This window comes from Mastomys coucha, unplaced genomic scaffold (assembly GCF_008632895.1).
Source record: "Mastomys coucha isolate ucsf_1 unplaced genomic scaffold, UCSF_Mcou_1 pScaffold20, whole genome shotgun sequence".
Taxonomy (NCBI): domain Eukaryota; kingdom Metazoa; phylum Chordata; class Mammalia; order Rodentia; family Muridae; genus Mastomys; species Mastomys coucha.
In genome coordinates, this window is record NW_022196903.1 from 112,904,838 (window position 1) to 112,924,913 (window position 20,076).

The 20,076-nt window shown below is 39.7% G+C and overlaps 1 protein-coding gene across 13 annotated transcripts in view; it reads right to left on the reverse strand.

Annotated features, from left to right (window-relative positions):
• The window catches only part of Erc1 (ELKS/RAB6-interacting/CAST family member 1), a 301,008-nt gene that overhangs the window by 172,310 nt on the left and 108,622 nt on the right, over positions 1-20,076 (reverse strand). For 8 of the 13 annotated variants that reach the window (XM_031383184.1, XM_031383186.1, XM_031383181.1 and 5 more), the window contains 4 exons: positions 19,919-20,059; positions 18,365-18,505; positions 15,534-15,727; positions 474-485 (listed from right to left, as the gene is read on the reverse strand). In XM_031383184.1, the coding sequence (XP_031239044.1) occupies positions 474-485; positions 15,534-15,727; positions 18,365-18,505; positions 19,919-20,059 (488 nt within the window). The remainder of the gene's footprint in view (positions 1-473; positions 486-15,533; positions 15,728-18,364; positions 18,506-19,918; positions 20,060-20,076) is intronic. The other 5 variants (XM_031383187.1, XM_031383183.1, XM_031383185.1 and 2 more) reach the window with 1 other exon arrangement.

Consider the following 20,076-nt stretch of genomic DNA (forward strand, 5'->3'; position numbering starts at 1 on the left):
CCGGTCCGTGGCAGTTACTTAATTATTATAATAAGAAAATTGCTAGGTAATGTATGTGACATAAACAAGCTTATAATTTTAACTCTATCATAGTTTTATACTTATCTTTACATTATTATTGTTCCTTTCACCCTGCTTAAGTTCTTAACCAAGAACTTTGCTAATAAAGTGCTATCAAGATGAAAACAAGCTCTCCCGTGCTATCCCCTGGTGGCTCTTTACATCTTCAGCTCTTTCAGGAAAAATTCATGCAGTCCTACATTCTGAACATTCTCATTATTTTCCAAAGAACAAAAGTTTGCATTTGCTGCTATGCAAAGCTTACTTTCTTGACATTATGTACACTCAGAACTAGATCTGGGCATCACTTTCCTGAAATACATTCTATCATTTTAGTCCTTATTAGAATGGAAAATACGGTTAGTAAATGAGCCTCAATTGCATTTTCTTTGTTTTATAGGAAGCATACTGACCTTGAGGTGAGACTGAAGAAAACAGCAAATCCAGGAAGAAAACGTGAAAGAGAAAGTTAGAAAGAATTAATGAGGACAATATTTAAAAATACTAACACTCATGAATGGGGTATGGCATAAAAAACGGAGTAAGGAGGACAGGGTCATGCAGATTCTTCACACGTGCTAAACATTAGAATTTGAGATCACAACAGATACATTTCCTATTAGAGTTTAATACTTTGATGAAAATTCTTTTAAAATGTTTGTCTAATATTGACTATTTCTTGGGGACAGGGGAGCAAATTTCTTAAAAGGGGATGGATGTTGTCAATTCTCTCATGTAAAAAGCTAAAACTGGCATTAGTTGTGGTTTGGCTTTTAAATTCGTGTAATCATTTTGAATTATATGTGTAGGCATATGTAAACGTGCTATGGCATGTGTACGGAAGTCACAGGACAACTTGTAGGGGTCGATTCTCTCATTCCACCCATGTGGGTTTCTGAGGATCAAACTCGGTTATCAGGATTGGTTGTAAGTACCTTCCCCAGCTGAGCTGCCTTGCTGACACTGGCCTTAGAGGTTTTATATTAGACATCAGCATTCAGTCAGTTGAGCTTTTTACACTCCTCCTCAAGTCTCCCTCACCACCCTATTTCACCTCGAGGACTCAGGTCACCAAAGTGGGGGACAAAAGCCCAACACTGACAGCTTCTCTTCTTAGATTATAAAACTAATATCCTTAAAAGAATTTGAAAAAAAATTTTCTCAACTCAAATTTTTCCTTAATCATAACCCTTATTAATCAATCCAAATCAGCTTAAATTCCTTGAGTAAAACAATCGAACAATAATGGACAAGAATGGCTCTATTTTAAAAATTTCATTCCCAACATTGTCCAGCATTAAGACCTGCAAAGTAGCCATGTTTAACAGGCCTCCACAGCACACATGTTCTATGAGTCATTACTGCCTTTTATAATAGGCAGGTTTCCTTTTCTGAAAAGTAGTCAGGGTAAGGGAAGTCAGTACTACTTCCTCAGCAGTTGAGATTTACACCGCCCAGGGTCATGATTGTTTTCAGGACCTAATTTTTACTTTAAGAATCAAAAGCAGAGCATACATCTCTCCCTGCCCCTAACTGGAGACACATTGGAACCAAGGCCTCCCATTTCCACCACAATGCCTGCCCACCATGATGAACTATACTCTCAAACCATGAGCCAAAATAAATCCTTCTTCCTTTAAATTGCTTCTTCTAAGAAATCTGGTTACCACAACTAAGTAACTAATGCAGTAAATTGCTACCAAGGAGTGGGACTGTTGATGTAATAAACTTGACCATGTGGTTCTTTAGCATTTGGAACTGATTTGTGAAAGTAATGTGGAAGAGTTTGAAGCAGGATGCTAGTGAGGTCACAGAATGTAAGCCAAGATTAATGGGCCATTCTGGTAACAGTTTGGAAGACCCAGATGCCAATAGAAATGCAGACAGTAAAGGCCTGGTAGAAGAGGTTTCAGAGGAAAACTAAGACTATCAAAGAGTGGGCTTTAACCCACTCATATTATGGCAAAATTTTCCCTTGTGTTCCACCATGTCATATAAACTTAAGTGAGAGTGAACTCAAAAGTAATGGGTTAAGCTGTTTGGCAGAAGAAATTTCGAGACCATATACACACAGACTGATTTCTCTTTCTCAGATTTATAGTAAAACAGAGCAGAAAATATGGAAATATATTTCTTAAATATATGCACTTAGGCAAGGAAAGAAACATAAGTGAGTTCAAAGTTACAGACAAGATGAGAGTAGAGGAAGTAGGTGTGATTATTAAAGTGATTAATGCAACTAAGGGAAAAAACCTCACATTCACACCTAAACAATAGGAAAGCTTCCCTAAGGATAAGACCTCACTATCTAAGGCTCCAGAGCTTGCAAAAATGCATTCATTTGAGAGAGGAGACTGAACTGAGAGTGGAAATAAAGGGACTGCATAACAGCTACCTAAGGGAAATGGTTTCTCAGGCTCAGCTGCCAAAACACAGAAGCAGTAGAGCCATGGATGAGCTAGCTACACACTGGGCAGCAGAACTTGCATCACTGTCCATGTAGCTTCCAGGCACACACAATTCAACTGTGGTGGGGTCCTAGAGGCTTACACTATGATGCCAGCGAAACACTGAGAATGGACAGAATACAGCAGAGTTGGGCTGCCTGCCAAAGGACCTTAAAAGGCCAAAGGAGGAAGCTATACAGGTAGGAAGAGAGTTAGAGTGGAGACTCCAGGACGTCTAAGATGTCAGGATTGTGAGACTTAGACTGAGGAAAGCTATAGGCAAAGAGTGCAGTTTGGGGGGCGGGGGGAGGTTAAGGGTGGGGCTACCCAAGGCTGTGGCAGTCCAGATGATTCCATCACAAGCCAGCAACAAATAGAACTGTAACACTTGGTGTTTGTGCAAATGGGTCTCAGTGTTTCTTTAGTCCATCTTCCCATATTATGTTCAAGGGGCTTTATAGTTAGGAATTTAATTTGGTTCATTAGTAAATATTTGTGTATGTCTGTCTGTGTGACCATGTGTATGCCACAGCACATGTATGGAGGCAGGAAGACACCCGGCAGAAGTCTCTCCCTCTACCATTGCATCCTGGGGCTCACACTCTGGTTGCTATGCTTGGCAGCAAGTGCCTTTGCCCACTGAGCTACCTTGCCCTTTGGACATAGAGCTTCTGAGCAGTGTTAGAACTACTGAGATTTTGGTCATTACTATAGATAAAATAAAAGTATCTTGCATTGTGAGATATTCATGAGCCTTTGAAGAACAGGGATGGAACATTTTGATTTTAAATATATATTTAAACTGACAAGGGAGTAGACATATGATAGTTAATCTGTTTGTCAATGTGATTAGCTTACAGTCATGTTTGTGAGGAGAGGGTTAGCTGAAAGGGGAAGACCTACCCATAGGTTAGAGTTACGCACTGAATAAAATAGTGAACAACCTCTCATACTACCCTTCCTTCCTGTCATAGTGGACTGAATCTTTACCATCACACCTTATCAAAAACAAACAAACAAAAAAAAACAAGTAAATACATAAAATTTCAAGTGCGATTAACAATTTAGTTTGTTCTTAAATTTAGAAAAAATTATTCTTTACTATACAAGTTTAATTCAATATACACTTAAAGCCAAAGTTTAAGGTCACATAGAATTTAAAAAACAAGGATGATACTTATCTCCAATATATAACAAAAAAAAAAAGAAAGAAAGAAAGAAAGAAAGAAATGAAAACAGAGAAAGAAGCCAGTGGTTCACACCTATAGTTTTGAGGCAGGAAGATCAAGAGTTCAAAGCCTGTGGGTGCTTCAAAGAGACCCATATGCAAATAAAGAAAGGGGGTGCTTGAGAAACAACTCAGTGGGTGCACAAACAGGAGGGTCTGAGTTTGGATACTTAGCACTCTTGTAAAAGCTAAGAATGCTGACACACATCTGTAACTGCATTGTTTGGGAACAGACACAGGCAAGCCATTGGCTGGCCACCCTTGCCCAAATTGGGAGCCTCAGGTTTGGTGAAAAACTCTGCTGGTCTCAAAAAATTAAAATTATTAGAGAGCAAAAGGGAAGATGACCTATGACTTCCACATGTGCTAAGGACAAAAACATCCACCTCATTTAGGCATACTTGACACTAAGAAATCCATAGGGGGGGTGGAGAGATGGTTCAGCAGTTAAGAGACCTGACTGCTCTTCCAAAAGTCCCAAGTTCAAATCGCAGCAACCACATGGTGGCTCACAACCATCAGTAATGAATGAGATGTGATGCCCTCTTCTGGGGTTTCTGAAAACAGCTGCAGTATACTTACATATAATAAATAAATCTTTAAAAAAAAAAAAAAAAGAAAAGAAAAGAAATCCATAGGAATCCAGAAACCTTTACCATCTATCAAACCATGTCAAATACATGGTTTAAAGTCAAAGACTGGTCAATCTACAGATACATAACAGTTCCTAATGATCTTTTATATTGTTGTTATGACACAAAAGGCCAGAAGCATTTAGGATCAGTAATAACATTAACATCTAAAGACGCTAGCCTTTCTAAAAGATATGATAAAAAAAAATAGAGCATATTCCTTCTTAACAATGAACCAATAAAATTCTATTTTACCTACTATATTTATCATGAATCATCATTTCACCTGAGCATCAAAATACAACTCAGGAAAGGTAGTAACTCCGTAGCTAAAAGTATTTGCTGTTCTTGCAAAGATCCTGGGTTTGGTTCCCAGTACCAAATCAGGTGGCTCACAACCTCCAATAACTCCATTTCCAAAACCTAAAGTCCTGGAGATTCCAAAAGCACTTGCATGCACACATAAATGCACACATTCATACATAACTTAATTAATAAGCATATATTTAAATTTTTGCATACACACCTCCTGAGTGCATTTCAAGGCTAAACATCTGCACACTGAATTATAGTTTAATTATATTAATTATATTGAAACTTCCATTTTAAGGGGGAAAAAATCAAGAAGTTCACAAAACAAAGAACCATTCCAAGTTTTGAGGTGCCGAGGCCACTGGGGACTTGGGAAAGATCATCAACAAATGGCAACAGAAGATGACAGAAGGACTAGTTTGTGACTCCATATAATTTGCTCCCCTATTATATGAAAGAAAGAAACTGACCAAAAAGACTCAGAAAGAAGTCGAAGCAAATAGGATCAGGTAAATACCAGCCACATTCAAGTGAACCTTGCGTACATCTTTTCTTTCCTTTTGGCCCTTTAAGTTCTTTGAAGAGACCATTGCCCCTCCCTGCATCTTCCCTTGGGCTGAGATTGCAAGCATGTGTGACCATATAATCTTCCTATGCCATGCAGGTATAGTTAAACAGCCCAGTGTTTACCAAGTACATGTTATTTTGTAGTTTCTTCTCCTGGCTTTTCCATCCATGCACACTCTCAGCAAGCACATGCTAAGCTCCACTTTATGTCTCTCGCTTAGGATTTAGAAATAAACAGCATTTCTACATTTGGGGGAAATGACGTACATAATCGTTCCTTTGAAACTGCTTTTTGAGCTAAACTGAGCCAAATGTTTCTATTCTTGTCTGTTTAGAACTGTGGCTCTGAGAAGGCTGCAGCAGTATAATCTATGGTATCAAAAAATAAATTTACATTTTAAAGTATTATGTAAGGAAATATATATAATAAATTTCATCTAGTAGAATTATTGGAAGTCTAATTGGGCATGAAGGTCTGAGATTTCAGGCAAGAAAAACAATACAAGCAAAAAACCTGACCAAGGAATTAGATGCCGCATTGTCTGACATCATTCTTGTAACGGAGATATGGGTTCTGATCTCAAAAGGGTGAAGAACCTACAAGTGGATCAGAAGCAGGGAGATAAAGACAAATAGCATAAACAGCTGTGGTGGTCTGAATGAAAATGGCCCACACAGGCACATAAGGTGTGGCCTTGTTGGAGGAAGTGTGTCACTGGGTGTGGGCTTTGAGGTTTCAGAAGCTTAAGCCAGGCTCAGTACCTCACTCTCTTGGCCTGGTGCCTGCAGATCTAGATGTAGAATTCTCAGCTACTTCCTCACCACATCTGCCTGCACACCACCACGCTTCCTACCACGGTAATGATGGACTAACCTCTGAACTGTTAGAGTTGCTGTGGTCACAGTGTCTCTTCACAGCAATAGAACAGTGACTAAGACAGCAATCAGCTCTTTCAAGGAGCATCCCTGTGAAGTACAGTGTAGAGCTGGCTGTAGTACACAAGAGAGTGCCACCATGCTAACTAAGGTAGGGTTCTAGAGAGGGACTGAAGCTGGGCCTCATGGGAATGCTGAGCAATAGAGAAGGTGTCTAAGACAATCTGGAGTTCACTGCAGAGAATGACTTCCTAAAGGGAAGGGGCAGAGCCTTTCCACCATTGTCACCAAGAATAAGAGACAATAATCAGTAAAAATGGGCTCGTGGATTTAGAAAGAAAACAGGGTCTTGGCTAATAACTTCTGTATTTTCAGTTTTAAAGAAGGAGATGAGGCAGTTGGAGAGATGGGCTTAGTGGTTAAGAGCACTGACTGCTCTTCCAAAGGTCCTGAGTTCAAATCCCAGCAGCCACATGGTGGCTCATAATCATCCGTAATGAGATCTGAAGCCTTTTCTAGTGTGTCTGAAGATAGCTACAGTGTACTTGGATATAATAATAAATAAATGTTTAAAAAAAAAAAAAGATGAGGAGGAGAATGTAGAGACAGAGGTTGGGACAGGCAGATAACTCAGCAAAATGCTTTCTGTGCAAACATGAAAACCTGAGTTCAATCCTTAGAACTCACATTTAAAACAAACAAACAAACAAATAAACAAAAAGGCAGGCATATTAACACATGCTTGTAATCCCAGCATTATACTGGCAGAGACAGGCAGATCTCTAGGGCTTACTGGCCAGCTAACCAAGCCTATTCTAGTAAGTGACTTTATTGCAAAAATGAAAGGGAAATGATACCTGAACAGTGACACCTGAGGACTACCTCTGGTTCCCACATGAGTACATGTGAATACATACTCAAATATATACTTTTTGGACACACACAGATAAATGCACAATCTAGAGGTTGAAGAATTTAAAAAGATGGGAAGGGAGCTGATAATAAAGCTTGGTGAACCCGCTGATTATCATTCCCAAGTTCACACTACTGAAAATATAGGCACACGGAAGAAAGAGACAGATCTAGACAAAACTGACTTCATAGCCCTGGCCAAACCTTGATAGCAGACTCTTTCTCAATCAAGGAAGCTTGATCTGTGGACTTTTCTGGGCCTGCATTCTCTGATTAGTAGAACCCTCAAAGATTGCCAGCCAAAGGGCAATTTCGTTTTGAGAACTTCCAAAGCAGTTGGCAGAGTGGCAGGTGATTGGCTGGGTGAAAGGTTCCCAGTAAAGCTACACTAGCTAAAGCTACACTAGCTGCACCACTGCGGAAAGACGGGTACAAAGGACTCTGAGATATGGCCCAGCAGCAGAACAATCAAACTTCCAATAAACTAGTTTAGAAGTAAGTCTTTTGAACAGAAATTAAGATCTAAGTTTTCTTAACTAAAACACAAGAATAAGTGTCATAGGAATGAGCCTGGTACACAAGTACTGGCTCTAAGTGTTCACACTCCCTTGTCTACTCTTTTGGTCCTTCTTGATCACCTATCCCATAAGCTAGACCTGTGTCACCAGCTCACTCTGGAGGCTACCGTTCCTGCTGCTAGTACATGAACTGCTCTACTATCAGCTGACAAAGAGTGGTAATGCTCACACAGTACACATGTACAGACTCTTAAATGGAATTTGAATATTACAAAGCAAAATGATAACCTTCAAGGAAGAAGGACAGTCAATGTTTTGTGGGTACAGAGTTTCAAATGAGAGTATAAAATAATTTGGTAGATGAGTAGGGTTGATGGTTTTGTAATTTGTGCCACAAAAGTAGCTCAACAATAGAGTTTATACTAGGAATATTTTACCATAATAATAACTCAAAGCATCAATTAAGTAACCATAAGCTTCAAATGATTGGCCATATGAAAGAATATGTGTAAGATAATGTAGGACAAAGCACATTCCTAAAATTCTAGCACTCCAGAGGCTGGGCAGGATGACAACAAATTCAAGGCCAGCCTGGGCTATAGACAGTGAAATCTTGTTTTATTTCAAAATAAAAATGAAGAGCCAAGAGATGTTATTATCTAGCATATGTGAAGGCCTGGTTTTGACCTGTAGTAAAGCACACATTTATGCCCCCCTCAACACACACACACACACACACACACCAGAGAGAGAGAGAGAGAGAGAGAGAGAGAGAAAGAGAGAGAGAGAGAGAGAGAGAGAGAGAGAGAGAGAGAGAGAGAGAGGGAGGGAGACAGAGAGACAGAGAGACAGAGACAGAGACAGACAGAGAGAGAGACCCAAACACAAATGCTCAAATTATCTTCCAAAAACAGAATGCACTGATGGTGACCTAGCCCACTGGCACAAAGATCACACTGTACCTATAGTTCAACTGCCACTACTAATATTACTTATGGTGGCAGCTATATCTAAAGAGCCACACACAAAACAGAGTGAATTTAAGTCATGTGTCCTGAGTGCTTAGCAGCAATAAAGACACCGGTGTGTTATTTTTTCTTAGCCTCGTGCAATTTTCTGGCAGGGGAGAATGTATAAAGATTTCCACAATGAACCTAGAATAGACAAACACAATGAGAGTTTTTAATGTAATTAGGTCTACACTACATTGATGCACCACACTGGAAAATATGGATTTGTAAATATGGAGAAAGTTGGACTCCTAGCTTCAAGTACTCTAGCAAGAAAATGAGAACTACACTTACAATTTTTATATAGCAGAGGCCCTAAGCTGACTGGAGAGATGGGAACTACAACATGGAAGGCAGTGACTGATGGTAAAAAGGATTTGAAGAGAATCGGAGAGACGCTGAGTGACCTAAAACTCAGGCACTGGGCTTCAGAGATGTGGTCAGACTATTTAACAACTGCTCATACTTATTAACCCCAACTTCCTCCTGCAGGTCAGCATTGTTAGCCCTTTGTTTGCTCTAAGGCCAGGCTGGGATCATCTAACTCTAGAAACAAAACAAAACCACGCTCAACAGCCAACTACCAGCACTGGTGCACACCAACTCATTCCCTCCATGCTGTCCCCTATGAGGTGGCTTCATCACTTTCTCTTGAGTCTTTCTGCCTGCTCAGCTTCAAACACCTGCCCATGATAAGCTACGACGACATTCACTGTATCACCAATGGCTGCCTTAGCCCCTATCACCTCCTGATCTAGGACGCCTCCGAGAAGGAGCTGTCCAATGTTCAGCACCTTTTCTGCCATAGTCATCCTCCTTGGTACAGGCTCCTTGGAATACAGCATCCAGCATCACTTGCTAATGGCCGTTCAGCTTCCAAGGTTTGGATTTCTTGACAATTACGAGAAACAACACTTTCCTTTACCCCATACAGAGTAGTTTGGGTTCCTCTGCATTTTCTTTACCCCATACAGAGTAGTTTGGGTTCCTCTGCATTTTGCTTGGAGCAGGGTTTTCTCTTCTACCTTCCTTTGACTTTTATTTGAAATTAATACAAGTTTGCCGTTATCCCTTTTTTTGTTTTAAGGCCAGGCTAGGATCATTTAACTCTGGAAACAAAACCAAACCATGCTCAACAGCCAACTACCAGCACTGGTGCACACCAACTCATTCCCTCCATGCTGTCCCCTATAAGGTGGCTTCATCACTTTCCCTGGAGGCCTAGGATGAGTAGCTAGTATAAAGCATCTGCAGTCAGCAAGGGGAGCTGATTTTAAACTTAGGACTCAGCACTCTAATGTGTATGCCACTGGAGCTTTAAGACGTCAGGCATTTGTTGGAGTCAACTGAACTCACGCTCTGTTAGATTGTTTTTACTGTGAATTCTATTGAAGAGGATAGCAGGGTAAGCGAGTGCAGACACTGTACTAGGATGTGGGAACACAGTTGCATATTCTTCCTCTCTAGTCAGAGACAAAACATCCAGGAAGCTAAATCCTAACAAGTTGTCCATAACCTGGAAATGACCTTCTGACAAACCACTCAGGTGCAGGTAAGCAAGACAGCTCAGCAACTTTCAAGTCACACTCCACACAGACTTTCACACCCCTTAAGTGGGCAGAGCTGGAGAGCAGACCCAGTGCTAGGACATGAAAGAGTAGGACCAAGAGAATGACCAGGAGAGACACTGGATGTGAGCTGGCATGAAACACCACAGACAAGTCTATTATTTATAGATCTATAGGGAGACTAACATGTGAAGTATAGAAGACACATTTTTACTTAGTATTCAGTTTCCAGAGGTATGCAGATTTTTTTTCCAAATGTGACACAGACTAGAATTACCTAGGAAGAGGGAATCTACACTGAAGAATTACCTCTACCAGATTAGCCTATAGACATGTTTGTAGAGCATTTTCTTGATTAATGATTGACATGAGAAAACTCAGCCAACTGTGGCCAGTACCACCCCCAAGCAGGTGTCCCTGGATTGTATAAGACTGGAAACTGAGCCGGGCAGTGGTGGCGCACGCCTTTAATACCAGCACTTGCGAGGCAGAGGCAGGTGGATTTCTGAGTTCAAGGCCAGCCTGGTGTTCAGAGTGAGTTCCAGGACAGCCAGGGCTACACAGAGAAACCCTGTCTCAAAAAAAAAATAAAAAGCAAACAAACAAACAAAACAAACAAACAAAAAAAAGAGATAGGCAACTGAGACACCTGAGAGCAAGCCAGAAAGCAGTGTTCGTCCATGATATATCTCTACTTCAGTTTCTGCCTCCAGGTTCCTGCTTGACTTCCTGCCCTGGCTTCCCTCAATGATGAACTATGAGGTGGAAGAGGAAGCCAAATAAACACTCTGCTCACCAAGCTGGTTTGGATGAGTGCTTTATCACAGCAATGGAGAGCAAAAGCATGAGGTAATCTAAATCTACTTATTCAGACAAGGACATCTTATTCTCCACTCTGTTTTCTCTGTAAAGACTATCCATACCCACTGGATTGTGGTTTCCATGAACATCAGCAAAGTGCTTGTTATGCGAACATGAGGACTGAGTGCAGATTCCTGGCCAGGCCAGCTGATCACTGAGCGTCAGGTTCAGTGCCAGCCAGGCTAGCTGATCACTGAGCGTCAGGTTCAGTGCCAGCCAGGCCAGCTGATCACTGAGCGTCAGGTTCAATGCCAGCCAGGCTAGCTGATCACTGAGCGTCAGGTTCAATGCCAGCCAGGCCAGCTGAACAGTGAGCGTATGGTCCAATGAGATACTCTGTCATAAAATAAGGTGAAGAGTGATTGAGGAAAACACCTGACACTGAAGTCTGGCACACATGGGAGTAACTATTCATGACATGCACACAAACACACACACACATACACACATACACACACACACACACACACACACACACACACTCCTCTAGTCACTTGACTAGAGGATATTACCTGAGTGAACACAAATGAATTATTTAGGTCTTGGAAATAGGGCTGAGGTTACATGAGAGACAAAGGAGCCCTGCTTTGGCGTGTGCCTATACAAATGCCATCCAGATTATAAACCTCCATTCCTGAAAGCAGTTTTCATACTTGCTTAACCAGCCTCTAAAATCATCACAAACATATAAGACAATTTTTTTTTTTTTAAATATCTTCCCCTCCCGTTCCTAAGACTCCTTCTGCAACTAGATTTATTTCTCTTATTGAAAGTGAACTGGTACGTGATTAGCTTCAACTGGAAAAAAATATCTCTGGATGGATGGATGGATGGATGGATGGATGGATGGATAGATGGATGGATGATGGACAGTTGGATGGATGGATGGACTTGACTTACCCTCTTTTTGGAACTGTAGTTGGTCAGAGTATTACTATACTAAATCAAAAGAATCCCATAAATACATCTTCTAATAAACACAACAATTTTCTTAAGAACCAACATGGGAAAAGGAACTGTTCATTTATCCACAAAATAATCTGATGACTTTTTAATAGTAAAGAATTATAAAAATCAGAGAATTTTCTTTTGTTTTTTTTTTTAAAAGATTTATTTATTATTATAAATGAGTACACTGTAGCTGTCTTCAGACACCAGAAGAGGGCATCAGATTTCATTACAGACAGCTGTGAGCCACCATGAGGTTGCTGGGATTTGAACTCATGACCTTCGGAAGAGCAGACGGTGCTCTTACCCGCTGAGCCATCTCACCAGCCCGAATTTTCTTTTGTTTAAGTTTCGTCGGTTTGCTTTTCTTTTTGTACTTAAACATTGCTGAATGCCTTCTAGAAGTAAATTTTACATGCTAAAGTATAAGAAGGAATTGCAGTTCTATCAGGGGCTACTTAAAAGAGTATCCCAGAATGGATATGCAACTCAAATGGTAGACTGATTTTTTTTTTTAATATGCACAAAATCCCAGGATTAGTTTCTAATACTACATAAATCAGGAATGGCATACAACTGTACTCCCAACACACAAGAAATGGAGGCAGAAGTATCAGACAGTCATAACTACACAGCAGGTTTATGACCAATTTGGGCTACATGAGATCATGTCTCCAAATACAAGTATCCCAGCATAGTAACATTAACCTCAAAGATTCTTGGGCAAGACAGGAAAAAAAAAGACTAAAGCAATATGACTAGCACAGAACCTACTAAGAGAGAGAACAGGCTGATTTTATTTCAAGCAGAGAGTATGCAAGAGGTATAGCTCCAATTGATAGCTGTAATTGTGATCAAGTAAAACCCAGCAACAGGAGCAACAATTTATAAGAAGACTGAGCCTTACACACACACACTTATTCAAGAATGGTACACACACAGAAACCTGGTGGTGGCAGTATTATTTATGGGAGACTGGCTTTCTGAGAATGGCTGTGCTACAGAGAAAACATGCACAATGCAACATTAAGATATGTAAAGCACAGCAGAACAAGACCAGGATAAAACAAACCAAAAGAAAAACACCTAGGAAAGAGTGGAGGGCCATACAAGAAGCAAACCTCAGCAGACACAACAGCCACAGAGACGCTCTCCAGCACTAAATCTGGGAACAAGGGCTATGGAGTAACCCCAGCTATCTCAGAGAGAGTACATGGACCGACTCCAAACACAAACCCTGCTCAGTTTATAAAGATGGGATCCAAAAATGAAAGGAAATGAAAACCTTCCATAGTCTCTCAGCAAACTGTGAAACAGTGCAAAACCACCTCTGCTCAAGCTACTGGGCTAAACTTAAGCAAACAGACAAACAGCATTGAGATGAGAAGCCTTCAAATGAGTGTTCTGACCAAAGAGGACATGTGGGTATGTGGTGGTCATGGTCACGGTCCTGATGATGGTTGTGGCTGTTTGTAAGCAAGAAATTGTGTAGTCTTCAAACAATATTACAAAGTTGTATGACCAGAGAATAGATACATCTATCTAATTATATAATGTATCCCAATATATAAAAAATGAAACTCCTGAAGAAGCAGATTATTTAAAATTACCATATGACCTATCCATCCCACCTATAGGCAAGTACCTCAAGGGCCTTGTGTCCTACTATAGAGATACTTGCATACCCTTGTTCATTGCAACTTTATTCCCAATAGCTAGGAAATGGAAATAACCTAGATGCCCATCACCTGATTGAGGTAAGGAAGATGTGACAGATACACACAATAGACTATTACTCAGCAGTAAAGAAAAGGGAAATCATGAAATGCAAAGAAATGGATGAGACTGAAAAAATTCTGAGTGAGGACATCCAGATTTAGAAAGACAAACACCTCACACATTCCCTCTCACATGGTATTCCTAGTTTTCAACCTTTTGTACTTAACTGAAGCTTCTTATTCTCCTTCACAAGGCCATCTCGCCAAAAAAAAAAAAAAAAGACAGTGTTAAACTAAAATATGAATCATTTTTTAAAGCTATGTACAACAGAAAATAATAACTTCAAATGAAAGTCTTTCAATTTAAAAAGTCAAACAAGAAAGGAATATTATTCAGAAATTTCTTTGTTGAAACGGTAGGATAACATTCTTCAAAAATATCACCTCTTAATGCAAATGCAGTCCTGATGATTTCAAGCTGCTCAGAAAGTATGTAAGTGTGCATACACAAACATGCTGTGGAAAGGGAGATGTGCAAAGATCAACAGGTACGAAAGTGCACACAATCTATAGTCTTAGAATATTGATTAAAAGAATTTGATCAAAGGGCTGGAGCTAAGGCTCAATGGATAAAAGCAATGGCTGCTCTCCCAAAAGACCCAGGTTGGATTCCTGGAATCCACACGGTGGCTCACAATCATTTCTAACTCCAGTTCCAGGGGATCCAACAACCTCTTCTGACCTCCAAGGGCACCAGGCACACACACAGTGCACACACATATATGAAGACAAAACACTGGTACACATAAAAATAAAGAAATCATTAAGAACTATAGAATATGTAGAGTTAATCAAACCAAAATGTATAGGCAGAAATGAGAAACCCTATTATTTGCATTTTTGGTTCCCTGAAGGAATCAAAGTCTACAAATGTGGAATAGAAGAAATAGTAACTTGAAAAGAAAATATTAAGCCTACGTCTAATTCCCAACATTTAAACTTTAGTAAATAATTTAAAGATGCTGTCAGAAACTTTCTAGTTTTCAAGAAAATGAATCATTCTTTAAAGATCATTTTTTCAAAATCTATATGAATTAGTGACTTCCAGGTGTCAAGAAGAATATGGTGACTATGAAGATATACTGGAAAAAAGTGTTTATGTGTATTTGTGATAGTATGTTAAACAGACCATATAAAAGGAAAAGGTAGTAAGACTACATGCTTGATCTTCAATATAAAAGGCAAACAATATTCCAGGAGAGCTGTCTCTGCCAGGATCTGTTCAAATACAACCCACTATGAAGATTTCAAATTTAAAACCTGGTAAGACTCACCTATGAGTCTCTTACATTAGCATCACAATGTTCCCTTCTAATTTAAAACCTGGTAAGACTCACCTATGAGTGTCTTACATTAGCATCACAATGTCCCTTCTAACTTAAAACTGATAGGATTTGCTTTCCCACACTCTAAATTATGCATCCTAAAAATTCACAGCCCAAAAGACTATGAACTCTACAACTTTTTAAACATGAGAATCATTCACTCATTACACAAAGCAATAATAAAACCAAGGATCCCTTTGGACTCTCTGGAATATAGCTAGGAGAAAACTGGGCCCTTTATCAATGAATATCTTCTCTTGTCAATGATGTTCAAGTGGTAGCTTCTCACTTTATCCCTATTCCATATCATCGTTTAGGGACGGTAGCAAAGACTTTACACTGACTTAGTAGAATAAGTAGATAATACAGTGGGAAAAGCAAGGAAGTACCTAATTCGATTGTACATACTACTGGAAACATCTCCTTAAAAGTTGTAAAACATGCTTGAATTTTTCTGCCCCAGCAAGCACCGCTTACCTCCCCTTCCTTACCTTTCCAATTCAGCTATCTTCTTATCTTTGTCATTCTTCTCATTTTCCACCTCTTTCAAGATTTCTAAGAGACGGTCAACTTCTGTCTGGGCCTTGCTGGATTCATCTTTGTATCTGGAAATCTCTCTCTCCAACTGTTGTATTCGGTCACTCATCTCTGGACTGGCTCTGGCTTCCAATGTTGCTTCATGGGCCTACCCGGGGGGAGGGGAAGGGAAAACAGTTCTCAAAGTCTGTACAGTGGAAGTAGGTAATTCAAACCCCAAAGAACTATTTCAATGCAAATAATGTTATCAACTATTTAAGTGGCTAATCTTCAGTTTCTAATGGCTTCTCCTTACTTATGGATCACAAAGTGAAAATATTAGTAATAAATGGAGAAGAATTACTTTAGTTTACAAATGTATTTCTTTTAAAATGCTATTTTACCTTAGAATATTTATTATGAGGCCAAAAACCATCATAACTCAACTGATGCTTTAGAGTGAGAATAAGTGAGAAGGCATAGGAGGGCTCTTAATCCTGACCTCACTCCCTTATATCAATGGTGAGACTTACTCCTATAGGCCCTAACTGCATTTCCTTCTCCTTATGTAGCTTGACCAAATGTATAAATCATATGGCCTACAGAATCATATAGATAAGTGATGCTGGGAAAATGGAGCTAGGTAAAGATAACAGAAATCTATCTGGGCATAGTGGCTCACACTTTAATCCTAGCACTTGGAAGCAGACAGGTGGATCTCTGTGATTTCGAAGCCAGCCTGATGTTCCAGGACAGCCAGACCTACATAGTAAGTTGTCTTGAAAACAGCCTAAACAAACTAACAAAAAGAAACAGCTACCCTCAAGTACATTTTACTAAAGCCAAAAATTCAGAATTTTATGAGAAACCTAGGACTGACAACAGAAGTTAACAAGCAAGACTCACACTCTAAGAACTAAGAAAAGATATTATCCAGGGTTCTGTTGTAAAAGACAGCCAATAATATCAATATATGTAAGAGTATATAAAAAATTCCTTAATTTAAAATTAATTTCCAAGTGGTTAGTAGTAATTTTCTTATTACCATAACAGAATCCCTGAAAAGAAGACAATTAAGGGAAGAGGAATTGTTTTGGCTGGTGACTAAAGGTAAAGTTTATCATGGGGAAGGACCAGCTGCTGGATCTCCAGCCTGGGAGTGAGAGCTGCGAGCACTCAGCGTGCCCTGGTACGTGCTGGGGACAGAAGGAAGCAGAGAGCTCAGTCACAAGTATTACCTGGCTAAACCCTAAGGGTTCAGTGACCTGCTTCTGCCATCCAGCCTGACCTGCCAAATCAGCACCAGCAGCTGAGGACCAAGCTTCAAGTGACTCAAAGCAACCTGAAATACTCTTCCTCCCAAATGTCTAAAGCCACATGTATATAATGAAGGTACTGAATGAGAAGATAAAGACTAAAACATTCATTTTTTCTTATTGAATAAGCAGAAAAATATATCAATCTTTTTAAATATTTCAACACTATTAAAGGGATAGATAAATTCTTCAGAAAATATTTTAGAAAAATATGACAAAAAGTAGCCTAAGAAAATGAGAAAAATTTGTGTAAATTAAATCATAAAAGTATTATTTACATTTCTGAGAGTGAATGCTTCATCAAGTCCATTCAAGGTTCCATTCCCAGTGGGAGAAAAATTTACTTTTTTCAACATTACTTCGAATCCTTTAATGTAATCAGAAACAACTATGCAACTTTGAGGAGTAAAAAGAGATCACTATTCTACAACCTACTGAAATTAGTTTGTTTCACATTGTTTTTGTAATTAAAGAAGGAGGGAAACTCCTTAGCCTCTGCCTCAGTTCCTGCCCTCACTGTTCATCATGATAGACTGTAAACTGTACAAAAGAAACCCTTTTCTCCTCATGTTGCTTGTGGTCAAGGTGTTTATCACAGCTTCACAAAGTAAAGTAAGACACCTGGCTTTAAACTCAGTGTAATCCAAGAAACAAAACAACAACAGCAACAATAACAACAACAAAAACTAAACGGAAGAAAGGGAGTTGGGGGCACAGGTAAAAGAGATGAAAATGAGAGAGAAGGTGATAGTAATCAAAATGTACAATATATATTGTGGAACTGTTAAAATAGCACAGACTTCAAAAATTCTTCTAGTGACAAGCCAGGATGTTAATGCGCTATCAAAATTCTAGGCTAAATTGGGGTGACTGAAAACTACAGAATGGTAAGAGCAACAGGAAAGAGAAACAGCAAAGAGCAGTCTGCAGGAACCTTCTAGAAGCCAGTTCCCAGAGATCAAAGTCTTCCTCTTCTGTGTGCTGAAGGCTTGATTTACAGTGTTCGTTACTGGGTGACTGGAAAACTACTCAGGAGGTTCTGGCTGAATCTGTAGGTTAATCCCCGTACCACAATGTGATGGCACTGCTGAGGGGTCGGACTGAGAGGGGGGATCTCAGCAGAGGAAGTACATCACTAAGGACACATTCTGAAATGGACACTTTGTCCTCAGTCCTATCTGCTTTCCTGCTGGCCAGGATGCTCTGCCTCAGTAAACACTAAAAGCATTGGAATCCTCTAGCCATGGACTGTAACTTCTCAAACTATAAATCTGAATAAAACTTTTCCTACTTTAGTACTGTTTATCTTAGGTATCTGGTCACAATCGCAACACCAAACCTACTCAAAACAATAAAAAATAAAAATAGCTATAAATTCTGTATTGTCACTGTAAATTTAACTCTAAAAAAGAAAAAGAAAAAAAGGCATTCAGAGCTATCTACAGTGTTCTTATGTAAAGAAAAGTAATAACGGGAATGTTTTCCTCAACCTTTTTCAACTGTGACTCCATTTTTAGGCACTCTTCCTTCTTCTGCTCAAGAGCAATTTCTAGGGTCTTGAGCCGTGAGTCCTTTTTCAGTCCTGAGGAAGCCAGGGAAGAAGCATGCTCTTTGATATCCAAGAGAGAAGCCTAAAAGAAGCAAGACATATTTACAATAAATACTGTGAAATAAAATGTGGATTTAATTCTTTTTAACTTATATTCATGGTATTTGAAAGTCTGCATTTCAAGCACATCAACAAACTATAAAACTTTTAGACACTGGTTCAGCTTTCAGACATTAATTAAAAGCAGGTTGATCCTCAGAACTAATAAAGGGTCCTAAAAGTGGCTGGGGATGAAGCTCAGGTAAAGAGCTTGCCTGGCATGCATTAAGTCCTAGGGTCAATCTCCAGTTACACATAAGCCAAGCACAGGCACACCTGTAACTGCGGAACTCAGGAGGTAGAGGCAGGGGGATCAGAAGTTGAAGACTAGCCTGAATTACAGGAGGCCCCATCTCAAAAACAGAACAAGAGTTCTAATCCACTGTACTTACTCTCACAAGAAAAAGGGAGACTGAGCTTTAAGAATATAAGTAGTGCCAGGCGGTGGTGGCATCCGCCGTTAATCCCAGCACTTGGGAGGCAGAGGCAGTCAGATTTCTGCGTTCGAGGCCAGCCTGGTATACAGAGTGAATTCCAGGACAGCCAGGGCTACTCAGAGAAACCCTGTCTCGAAAAACCAAAAAAAAAAAAAAAACCAAGAATATAAGTAGCACCAGGCAGTGGTGGTTCATGCCTTCAATATAAAAAGAATATAAGTATATAATATAATATAAAAGACTATAAGTAGCCAAACTCAGTAATTGCACCAATTTGAATGCGCATGTTTCCCCTCTCTTAGCAGGAAATTCTTATAGAAACTTACTTCTACAAACTTTCTACAGTTATTAGACAGACCTACTGGATTCATCAATACATAACATTCAACTTTGTACCTACTTAAGTGATACTAACAGGATTATTAAAAAATAAGAACAAAACTCATGAAGTAAACTAAGTTATAGGCTATAATGTTTCTAATAGTGGTTCTGGTTAGATTTCCTCCTTTTGTGTCACATTCCTTACAGTGTTTCTCCAAATGTAACTGGGCTTCAGCCACTCTAGGATCTATATAAGCATCAGGATCCCATAAGAAACTAACTCTTAGCACACAGAACAAGGTAGTAAAGGAGGCCGGGCAGTGGTGGTGCAGGCCTTTAAATCCCAGCACTTGGGAGGCAGAGGCAGGCAGATTTTGGAGTTTGAGGCCAGCCTGGTCTACAGAGTGAGTTCCAGGACAGCCAGGGCTACACAGAGAAACCATGTCTCGAAAAACCAAAAAAAAAAAAAAGGATAGTAAAGGAGTAGGAAATGAGGAGCCAATCTTCTGTAGCCCTCAGAGCTCCTTGAGTGCCTGGAACATCTGCCACAGTACACTAAGAAAATCTTTCCTGCTTGTCTGCACTGTGCAGACAGCCACAGTTACACACAAGGCAACCACTAATTCAGTAGTCCTTACCTCCTTCTCTGAGAGGTCTCCTTGCAATAGGCTGACTTTTTCTTTCAAGTCTTTAAGGTCTTTTTTGTAGGTATCAATCTCCTCCTGCTTCTCTCGCTCATCCCTGTCCCGTTGCTCCTTTAAGCGTTCAATTGTCCGTTCCTTAAAAAAAAAAAAAA